Consider the following 11,218-nt stretch of genomic DNA (forward strand, 5'->3'; position numbering starts at 1 on the left):
AACTGAAGGAAGTGAGTGACAAATATGATTAATGAAAGATAGACGCTAGATGGGAGAATACATGAAAAGTAAACAATAGTGAGCAAATATCCAGTGAAGGATGGGAAATACCAGACAGGTGACTATGAGGAGAAAAGACAAAAAAGAAAAACATATAATAAAAAAAGAAATAAAGAGGACCCAAGAGACTTGAGACAGGGCTTGAATCATAATCTGGTCTGTCATGTTCCAAAGACACACACCAGTCCCCCTCCATCCAGCCTCAAACTCTCAAGAGCCCCTTAATGAAGATAGTATGTGTGTGTGTATGTTCATGTTAATGTGGGTGAATGACGCTAATGAGAGTTAAGGTAAGTGGGTGTCAATGCGAATTGACCCTAAGCCGGATAGTTGAGAGGAAGCGATCAATTACAGCTCAATATCACAGAGCACAGACAATGCATACAGCCTTGTTCTTTAATCTGACTGCACCTGGCAAGACCACTGACATACAAGTGCACAAAGAACTGCATGCATTTCACCATTTAACCCAAAGAAACATATTTTTGTCATTTAAATAAAACTAAAATCTGAATATTTAGCAGCCTCCAATGACACCTCATAATTTACAAATAAGATACAGAATTTGTGTATCAATTGTCAGAATAATTCTGAAAATATTATTATGAATCAGTGACAGATCATACACTAATGAAGACTTTAGACCTGTTCACATAAAGAAACGCATCTATTGAGTAAACATGAAAGGAGTATTAGACGAGCTGTGCTCTTACCGTTCAGCAGAGGGTTGTCTTTCTCACTCACCACCTCAGAGCGCCTCACTGAGAAGACAGGGTGAGTGTTTGTGTGTGAGGTACAGTAGGGGGTGACCAGGAGAGGCGTTCCTCCTGGTCACTGTATGAGCGTGATAGCATCATGTCTTCAATAAAACTATACTATTATTGATTTATGACCCCCCCCCACACACACACACACACAGCAGAAGAAAACACACAAATACACACACACACTCACATTATATGGCATGAGTTGCAAGAGTAGGGGATGAAGTAAAATGGATGGAGATAAATTGACAAGCATGATTTATTTCCGCAGAGAGAATGTGCAGGACTGAGCGGCGGTCACAATTTGCACCGCTATGTGCTATGTACCATTATACCGCTATGTTTTTACATGAAATACTTTCACGTTTTTGACCTTAATATAACAGCTTTTTGATGGCAAACTGACTTGCTAACTGGCTAAATTAATAATGTAATAATAGGGACTCAGGCCTTCAGCAGCCATACCCTACCTGATTTATGGAGAACCAGCCTTGCAACTTTGTACTCCCCCGACCCTGAGAATCACAAATTGCTTTACTGTGCAACAGCCTACTATTTGGGCTTGTAAATAAATCCACATGTACAGTGTCCAGGGTGAAGGGTGCAAGCCGTAAGGAGTATTTACAACAGTTATGCAAAATACATAGTCTGCAACTGTATAGGGGGATCCCAGTAGCAAAAAAAAAAAAAAAACGAAACAGCATTGGATGCCTTTAAGGTCATTTAATAATTAAATACCATTTACAAATACATACACACATAAATACACACACAGAGCAAACACACTAATGTGTATTTACTATTACAAGGCTACCACAAGGACGTGAGGTCAAGCCTCCCACTGTCTTTGTTGCTGGTAAAGGTCAAAGGTTGCACGTGCAGGGCGGGGCTTTGGTCGGGGCCGTGGCAAAGGCACTTGGTTGCCTGGCAACAGAGGAGATTCGCGTAGCAACTCTCCTGGGCTGTAGAACGCAAGCAGGTCAGGAGCCTCTGATGGTGTTTGTGGAAGCTACCAAACATAGCAAACACAGTCATTTCAAGAAAACATCCCCTGCTTATATAGATCCATCTTCTTTTCAATAGGTGTAGTTTACCAACCTTGTTGCCATATCTACGAACAGGTGGAGCCAGAGGTGGCCTGTGACGGAGAGCATGGCTTACAAGTTGCTCGTGCGACAGACTAACACTGACCAAGCCGTGGTATAGCTGCTGGGTATGGGGGAAATTCAACCCTGAAGAGCAAAACACACACACACACAAAAATACATAAACAAAGCACACTAATGTGATGCTTAAATACAGTGCCCTCCAGAATTATTGGCACCCTGGTGAAGTTGACTAAAAACAGTTATTAAAAAATCTAAAATTATTGTAATTTCACAATGAAAACAATGAGGAAAAATCTAACCTTGAAGGAAAGCTGAGAAACAAAAATACCTCAAAGAAATAAATATTTTTTAACAAAAACACATTGAGTTTTGATCTGGACATATGTTTTAGTTTATTGACCTGGGGCCGTATTTACGAAGCATTTTATCTTATCGCTAGAGTACTCCTAAATCGCACTAATTTTTTTTATCTTAAAACGTATTTACAAAGCCGCTCAGACCTACAGTACTAAGACAACTCAAGCAAACAAAGGCTTGATTGAAATTACCACCTTGATTGGCTGATGATTATAAGCGTGAATGATGCCAAGAATCTCCCCTATGACGATGAGTGACAGGTGACAGGTCTTTAATAGTGAGAATGCGTGCGCTACACAAGTACAGTGAAGAACGGAAGATGATGAAAAAAATAGCCGAAAAAGAATAAGGGAAAGCAAATAGCCTAGTAGCCTAATAAAATACTTAGGGATTGATGCAGTATCTTTGCAACATTTTTTAAATGAATCTGTATGAAGACACATACATTTGCAAAGAGGAGAAATAATTAATTTGATTTACAATGAAACGTTACATTTAGTTTACATGTTGACAATGAATGGTTTTGGTTGTTGTTGGTGGCGTTATTGCATTTCAAACACCACGACGTGAAATGACACAAAAAGCGGCATAGGATTGTTTGTGAATAGGTCTTAGTTAGTTAAGAGTATTCTTAACTTCTTCTAAGCAGTCCCAGACTTAGGTGCTACTTTTAGGGCTAAATTGCTTTGTGAATTACTCTTAGTCAAAAAGTTACAAGTGACACACCCATTATTTTTAGGAGTTTCTCCTAAATTCACCAGTTAGGAGCTACAACCGCAAAACAGAAAAAGTTGGGACGTTGTGTAAAATGTGAATAAAAACAGATTGTAATAATCTGCAAATCTCTTAAACTCATATTTAGTTGCAAAAAGGACAGACAACATATTAAATGTTGAAAATGACAAATCTGACTATTTTGTGAAAAAGTTAATTTTTACCCCCTAATTTAGTTGTATCTTCTAGATTCATTCGATATAAAGTGAAATATGTCAAGCCATTTTTTGTTGTAATCTTGATGATTACAGCTTACAGCTCATGAAAACCAAAAATGAGTATCTCAAAATATTAGAATAAGATGATAATAATGCAGAAATGTCGACTTTTGAAAAGAAATGAACTAATCTGACTAATTTAAAATAGTTCATTTAAAGTTCATTCACTCAATACTTGTTCTGGCTGCTTTTGCACAAATTACTGCATCAATGTGGCGTGGTATGGAGGCAATCAGCCTGTGGCACTGCTGAAGTGTTATGGAAGCCCAGGTTGCTTTGATAGGGACCTGTCATCTGTATGTTGGGTCTGCCGGTCATCTGTATTGTTGGGTCTTGTGTCTCTAATTTTTCTCTTGATAATAAACCATAGGTTCAGGTCAGATGAGTTGAATGGCCAATTAAGCACAGTAATACCATGGTAAGCAAACCAGTTACTAGCAGTTTTGGCACTGTGGGCAGATGTCAAGTCCTGCAGGAAAAGGAAATCAGGATCTCCATAAAGCTTGTCAGCAGATAGAAGCATGAAGTGCACCTAAATCTCCTGGTAGAAGGCTGCATTAACTCTGATAAAACACAGTGGACCAACACCAGCAAATGACATTGCACCCCAAATCATCACTGACTGTGAAAACATCAAACTGGACTTCAAGGAACTTGAATTCGGTGCCTCTCCACCCTGATATTCAAATAAAATGCAAATTCTGTTTTTATGTGAAAAGAGGAGTTTGGTAGCCTAGAAATCTAGACGCACCCTAGCGGCAGCAAATTACATTTGCTTCCAGGGCTAGTCTACCAACTCTCCGTTGGCTTGTGAGCTCGAAAAATTAAACTTCTATCAGGCCAATCAAATCGTGTAGAGTCGTTAGGCGGGCTTAACATAATGATTGATGGCAGAGTTGCAACGGTTTGGCTTGAATTCCCTGCTACTTGAAAACAAAGAAGATGGATGTTGCTGTTGGCCAACAGTGTGACACGAGTTAAGCTTGTTTTAAGATGGCAAAAGTTTGAACTAGCCAACTAGCTCCACTGTTGGGAAAACGCATGGGACTCAGCGCTGTCCAATAGCGTGCAGAAGAAATTTGAAAGACAACCGATTATCCCGCCCCTCAGACTGAGCACTGCGAACGGTGAGTGCCCAGACCCTACATTTTAATGTGGGTCTGGCTCGTCAGGCTAGGAGTTTGGACCACTGAGCAACGGTCCAGGGCCAGGTTTCCCGAAAGCATCGTAAGCCTAAAATGGTCGAAAAGTCCTTACGAACGTGTTAAGATTTGCTGACTGTTTCCTGAAACCACCGTAGCTTAAGAGCGTCGTGAAAAGATTCGTAGATCTACGAGTGATCCAGAGATCTCGTTATTGGCTAAGAGCTTCTTAACAGGTACTTCTCACTGAGGTCACCAGCAGGACATAGATTCTTTATTGTATTTACTTGTAATGACTCAGATTTTAACGTGCAAAATAGCATAAATTTAATGGTCATAATAATGTGATTAAAAGCGGACACAAATGCAATTAAGTTATGAAACAAGACGTTGCAAGAATAGTTTGCCATTATCTTTGTGTAGGCCATTTTTTATTAGGCCTCTGAGCCTGAGGTAAAAGCAGAGAAAGGAACATGTGGTTTAGTCTGTGCTGCGTCAAACTCTAAGCCTACATATTACATATTTCCTCACTTTCTTACTCGATTTCTTTCTTATCTTCAAACGTGTTATTAAGTGACACTGCAAAACAATATTGCACGATCAACAATCTAATCTTAAATAAATACAATTATATATGTCTGGTATATAGCCTACTTGGGATGCTTACATGCAGATGTCAAAGTTTTTCTATTTTCGTATTGATGTGAATTAATGTGTAGATCCGAAGTTTAAACGGTAGGCCTAGCTGTGACGTGCAGTCACCTGACATTACCATCAAATTACAGGATATTTCAGAACTATTAACGTGGACAACTCCCCTTAAAGGAATTATCCGGAGTAAAATGCACTTTAGATCAATTTACGGATGATTGGGAGTACATACGTTGAGTTGACATCAAAATCATGTAATTCGGATGTGTTTTGAGAAAGTTGGACGATGGACTATTTTCCATTTTCCTATAGCCTAAAACCGTGAGAATGAAAGCCAATTACTTTCACATTCTTTTTAAAGTGACAGGCACTCAATTAAACCTATACACCACCACTGTAATAACATTAAAGACAACTGTAATAGTTTTAAAAATGAATATGAAGTATTCAAATTACTCAATATTTTTAGTTTATGAAGATCATAAAATACTATAAGTTATTAACAAAATATATCAAGTTTATGAATTCCAAAATATGAAATAGAAACATATGACAAGCCATAATGTGTGTGTGGAGGGTCGAGAGTCCAGAGACTAGGATCACCACTGATGTGAATGATCACACAGTATTCAATATTACTGATGGCGTCAAGGTGGTGGGGGGAATGTATATGGAGAGCAATAAAAAGGGGACCTTGAAATTGTGATGTTAAAGGTGCCGCGATGAACAATTTGGTTGCACCTAAATGTTGTGCTGGTGCACCTAAATAAAAAAGTTAAGCGCACCAGTGCAACCAATGCAAAAAGTTAACCTGGAGCTCTGGCCTTAGTGAAAAAGAAAGGCATGAAATACCTGTTTTTAGTCAACTTTACTAAGGGTGCCAATAATTCTGGAGGGCACTGTGCTGAGCGAAGGTTGGCAAATACTATCAGCGTGAGCTTGTATGTATGACTGTGTGTGTGTGCGTATGATGCACTGGGCCTTTACCCTCTGCTGCTTTAGCGTTGATTTGGTTCTTGGTGTGTGAGGACGTCTGCAGTTTCTCCTCCACGGCCTTCTGTGGATCAAACTCCTCCAGTGTGACCTTCTCCAGTGCCGCCTTCAGGGCCAGTGTGGAGTTCAGCTGGGCACCCTCTGGGAGCTGTTCATCGCCCATCTCTACCAAAGGAGGAACTACACGTCTGTCTAGACCAGGTCTTTTTTCCCTCTTCTTCCCTGCAGGGAGAATGGTTACATTTACCTGCATACCAAATTCTTGTTTCAATCACAACAATGATAAAATTCCGACTGTGTACGAGTCATGTAAACACCTTATATCCGTTGCCATATCTCGATTAAGATCATATTACGACAACTGATACCCAAATAAAAAGCATGTAAACACATTACTCGTAAAATGCCCCTTTCGGAATATTAAATTACGTCTGTGCATGTACATGCAAGGAATTGTGGTAGCTTGGTTTGTTGCACTGACAATTTGCCAACATAGTGAAAAACATGGCTAGTTTGCACTTCACAAGATGAGCTCAGTTTATGTATTCAAACCTGAAAGATTGAACGTCATGGAATTCATCAATGCATTGGAATATTTGTTAAAATGGTGATTGTGTGCAACAAGCTCAAAGAAGCAGGTTTTGTGTGCACTGCTGATAGATCAGGAATTATTGGCAAAAAGCAAGTGGATAAAAAGCAAAACAATAGTGTCTCTAATCCGGCCAATTTCACCTAGTTCGTGGTCATGAATAAAATTCAGCTATTGCACGGTCGCTGGTTTATTTAGAGTATGCCGATTGCCATATACCTATTGCCAATATTGCCATAATCAGAATATAGACCTTAATCTGAAAATGGTGCGCACATAGCAAATGATTGACAGCTTCAAAAGCTGACAGTGACTGACTAAGACATGTCCAGACAAAAACGACGATGTATTTTTTCTTACTGTTTTCACACTTTTAACAACACCGGTAAAAAAAAACCTTGCATCCACAGAAAGAGGTAAAACCGAAAGCGTATGTAAGCAGTGTATATGCCAGGCCAGTTGATGGTGCCATGGCGGTACAGAGGCTTCACTCTAATTCACTCTAATAACATTCCAAAAGTAGTTGTGCGAAATATGTAGACTATGTAAAATTCAGTTTTCAATTCAACTAATAAAGTTAATCTTCACAGTTTGTGACTGCTATGTGGAAATGATTTTACGTTTTGCATTATGTCTGGTATAGAGTAAGTTACACTGGGGAAATGAAAATGTGTTAGTCATAGGTTGCAGTAAGCAAACGTTTAAATCATGATGGGGAAAAGAAAAACATTTCAATATGACAAACAAACGGTTTGGTTTGTTCTAACATGCAGTGTCAGTAGGATGGCTGGGTTTAGGGGTGGGGCTTATTTCATACCTCTATTCTCTCTGGCACTGTACCACCATCCTTTAAAACTGCTATTGTCAGACCAATGCTGAAAAAAACTGGATTTGATTCTGACAACTTTAACAACTACAGGCCTATTTCCAACTTGTCTTTTCTCTCCAAAGTTCTTGAGAAGATAGTGACAACTCAACTCCAGGATCACCTGAAGGACAATGACCTCTTCGAGCCATTCCAGTCTGGATTTCGTCCTATGCACATTACTGAAACGGCCATGATTAAGATTACTAATGACCTCCTCTGTGCAGCTGATGATGTACTTATTTCCATTCTGATTCTCCTTGATCTCAGTGCAGCCTTTGACACCATCTCCCACCATCTTCTCCTGGAACGTTTAGCCAATATCGGAGTGCGGGGCAGTGTTCACCAGTGGTTCACCTCCTATCTCTCTGGAAGGACACAGTATGTACAAATGCTGAGTTGCAAGTCTGAGAGCAGTGCTGTGACAAGAGGGGTATACCCCAATGGTCTGTGTTGGGCCCTCTGTTGTTTGTTATCTACTTCCTCCCACTTGGCTACATCCTCAGGCAACATGGTGTTCAATTTCACTGCTATGATGATGACACCCAGCTCTACTTATCTACAAAACCCACTGCCACTCTACCGCCAGCTGCAATTACTGCCTGCCTCCATGACATAAACTTCTGGATGACACAAAACTACTTGAAGCTTAATAGCAGTAAGACGGAGCTGCTAGTGGTTGGCTCCAAATCAGCTCTTGCTAAGATGGAACCTTTCACCCTTTGTGTAGATGGCAGCACCATCCCTTGCTCCAACCAAGTCAAGAGCCTTGGTGTCATGCTGGACAATACACTTTCATTTAGTGCACACATAAACAGTACAGTATGTCTTGAAATGCCTTTTTCCATCTAAGGAACATGGCACGGCTTCGCCCAGCGCTCACCCAGCAGAGTGCAGAAGTCCTTGTAAATGTGTGTGACATCCCTTGACTACTGTAATTCCATCTTGTCTGGAATCCCTAATAAGATACTCCATCGGCTCCAACTGATTCAGAATTCTGCAGCAAGGATTATTATAGGCTCCAAATCCACTAGTTATGTAACACCATTGCTGATGCAACTGCACTGGCTTCCAGTTGCCTACAGAATACATTTACAAGTCGTACTCCTGGCATACAAGGCCCTACACAATTATACCCCCACCTACCTCCCTACCTCCCTAGAAGTCTACACCCCTGCCCGCTCACTGAGATCCTCCTCAGCAGGCCTACTGCATGTCCCTAGTGTGAACCTCAGCACACTGGGAGAGAGGGCTTTCAGCTACATCGCCCCCAAGCTGTGGAATTCACTGCCAGACTACATCAAACACTGTGACTCAATTACTGACTTTAAAAACAGACTTAAAACATATCTCTTCAAGATGGCTTAAGGACTGACTGACTTTTACTTTTATTTCTACAACCTTTTTGTTTTTGTTTATTTGTGAAGTGACCTTGGGTGACATGAAAGGCACTCTAAATAAAATAAAATGTATTATTATTATTATTATTATTATGTTGTCACCGGAAATGCCGGTGTTACTCTGCACACGGCAAGGGCAGGCCGGCAGTTAAAAAAAAAAAAAAAAAAAAAACACTCTGGAATCCTGTTTAAAAATAAACTCTGGTCGTGTGAACAGATGGCCAAATCAATAAAAATAAAAACTTTACCGGTTTCAAAAATCCCAAACTAGAGGCAGATTTCAGAGTGCATGGGACAAGCCGAGATGAGCTATGAGACAAAAGTTCACACTCGGTATCATGTTTCAACACACTTTAGGTCAATATCACACCGAATTTCTCCTTTAAACAGTGTAGTGATGGGAACGGATGCCTGGAATGACATCAGGAGAAAAAGTGACAGAGAGAAGAAAGGGGGGAGGGGGGCTGTGTGTGACTGCAGGGTGGTGAGGTCAAGTGTGTGTTGAAGAGTTTCATTAGCACAGTACAGTATATGAGGACAGTGAAGAGTGCCAGATGTCCCTTCACCTTTTCTCTCACTGCCAGCAGGTTTCAGAGCTGCAGGACGAGGGAAGCTTGGCTCTTGGATCACAGCACCATCAGGGGTCTCCGCTACAGAACATCCTCTGTGTACACTTACAGCCTTTGCCTTGGGGCCAATGTCAAAGTGCACCTAAAGTTCATAGATACATAGCAGCAACAGCTCAATGACAAAAGTACAGTCAGCAACCATCCAACAGTACAATATATAATATGGAAAAGACAACAGATAATTCACTTAGTGGAGCTCAGTTCAATTAAAGTTGTGTACAACTGAACTCAAATACACTCACATCAAGATAGATATGTCATGCAAGCACACATGCCTGTCACTTAAAAGTGCCCTTTCACTCTGATGGAAGTTTACTGCACAACTGCTCCTTGTTGGTGCCCCCCCCACCAATTCCAATCCTCCCTCACCTTTCTTATGCAGCCCTTGCCACTTAATCTACTAAACCCCTCTTCTACTGCACCCCCCCACTTTGCACAAATAGGCTGACACCAGACATAATTTCACTGCATTTCTTACTTCCAGTAACTATATGCATGTGACAATAAACTTCCTTGTATCTTGTATCCTTGTAACTGCAGTACCATAGTAGCTGTTTCAAGTTAACAGCTCTTCAAAACGAGCATCTGTTTTCACAGAATTGTAGCATGCCTCTCACCTGTCTGGCTTGCTGTTTAGAACCCCTAATCCTGCGCAAGATTCCGGAGTCTGCAGGAGGACGTTCCGGGGTGGAAGTGATGGAGAGGTCGAGCTCCGGGCATTTCCTGAGCGGAATAGCGTGGCCCGTGGCCGTAGGTCCCGGAGGAAGGGCAGGCTGGCTGTCCGGGTCGCTAAAGCCAGCTAACGGACGTTGCAGCATAGTCATGTTGCACACGTTTCACAAGAGCTAAATCAGATTGAAAATCAACACTACAATGTAAGACAACATGTCTAGATTCATACCAGCTTTATGTTACGTTACAATAGCGTCACAATATTTGATTAATAATGCTAGCTAAATTAAGTAGCTAACGTTACAGCCAGGTGAGGGGAGTTTTGACTGAGTGAAACAACAAACATGATCTTAATGTTACCTATTATTGCTTGGAATCCACTATGTGTAACAGTGTAGTCTTAACGTTCAATGCAGCAGTACTTAATTCTACAAAGAGCCGATTGTTATACTCAATAATGTTAATCACGTTTCTGACCTGACCAACGAGCTAACGTTAGACGTCCTTATAATTGCAGTGCTAAAAAGCAATGAGTTTAAGTGATGATAACATTCACATTACCTGGCAAAACTTTAATTTTCCACCAGTTACATTTAAAACAGCTTTGCATCGTACTTCAAGAATGTATGTCGAGATATTTAACATGCTTTCATCTATCCACTGTAATTTACAAGTATTAACATCTAAAACATTTGAACTTCCCTCCACTCTCACCGCCTTCTTCGAACTGCTAATGTTGTTGATAGCTTCTACCATTGTTCTATGGTAACGACTAATTCCTGTATCAGGACAGCAGCGCCTCGCCCTGGCGGCGGAGAACCACAACATTATTTAGGCCTACCTAAACGTCGCCCTCTGGCGGACTAAACAAAACACACACCTTGCTGAAGAATTCGTTTATTTGATTAGGGTGAACCCAGACGAACTCGTTAACCAACTTACACAATTCTTATAACTCCCCTCTTCACAACTGATATAGCCTTTGTAGCCTAATC

The 11,218-nt window shown here is 40.7% G+C and overlaps 1 protein-coding gene across 1 annotated transcript; it reads right to left on the bottom strand.

Moving 5' to 3' along the window:
- Positions 1 to 1,532: 1,532 nt before the first annotated feature.
- ppp1r35 (protein phosphatase 1, regulatory subunit 35) lies at positions 1,533 to 10,989 on the bottom strand. The gene is made up of 6 exons (XM_042069465.1): positions 10,785 to 10,989; positions 10,169 to 10,396; positions 9,489 to 9,633; positions 6,063 to 6,290; positions 1,923 to 2,056; positions 1,533 to 1,833 (listed from the first exon to the last, which is right to left on the bottom strand). Exons 2-6 carry the CDS (start codon positions 10,373 to 10,375, stop codon positions 1,654 to 1,656), a joined length of 894 nt encoding a protein of 297 aa, XP_041925399.1. The 5' UTR covers positions 10,376 to 10,396; positions 10,785 to 10,989; the 3' UTR covers positions 1,533 to 1,653.
- Between the last annotated feature and the right edge of the window lie 229 nt (positions 10,990 to 11,218).

Source organism: Alosa sapidissima, chromosome 18, assembly GCF_018492685.1.
Source record: "Alosa sapidissima isolate fAloSap1 chromosome 18, fAloSap1.pri, whole genome shotgun sequence".
Lineage (NCBI taxonomy): Eukaryota > Metazoa > Chordata > Actinopteri > Clupeiformes > Clupeidae > Alosa > Alosa sapidissima.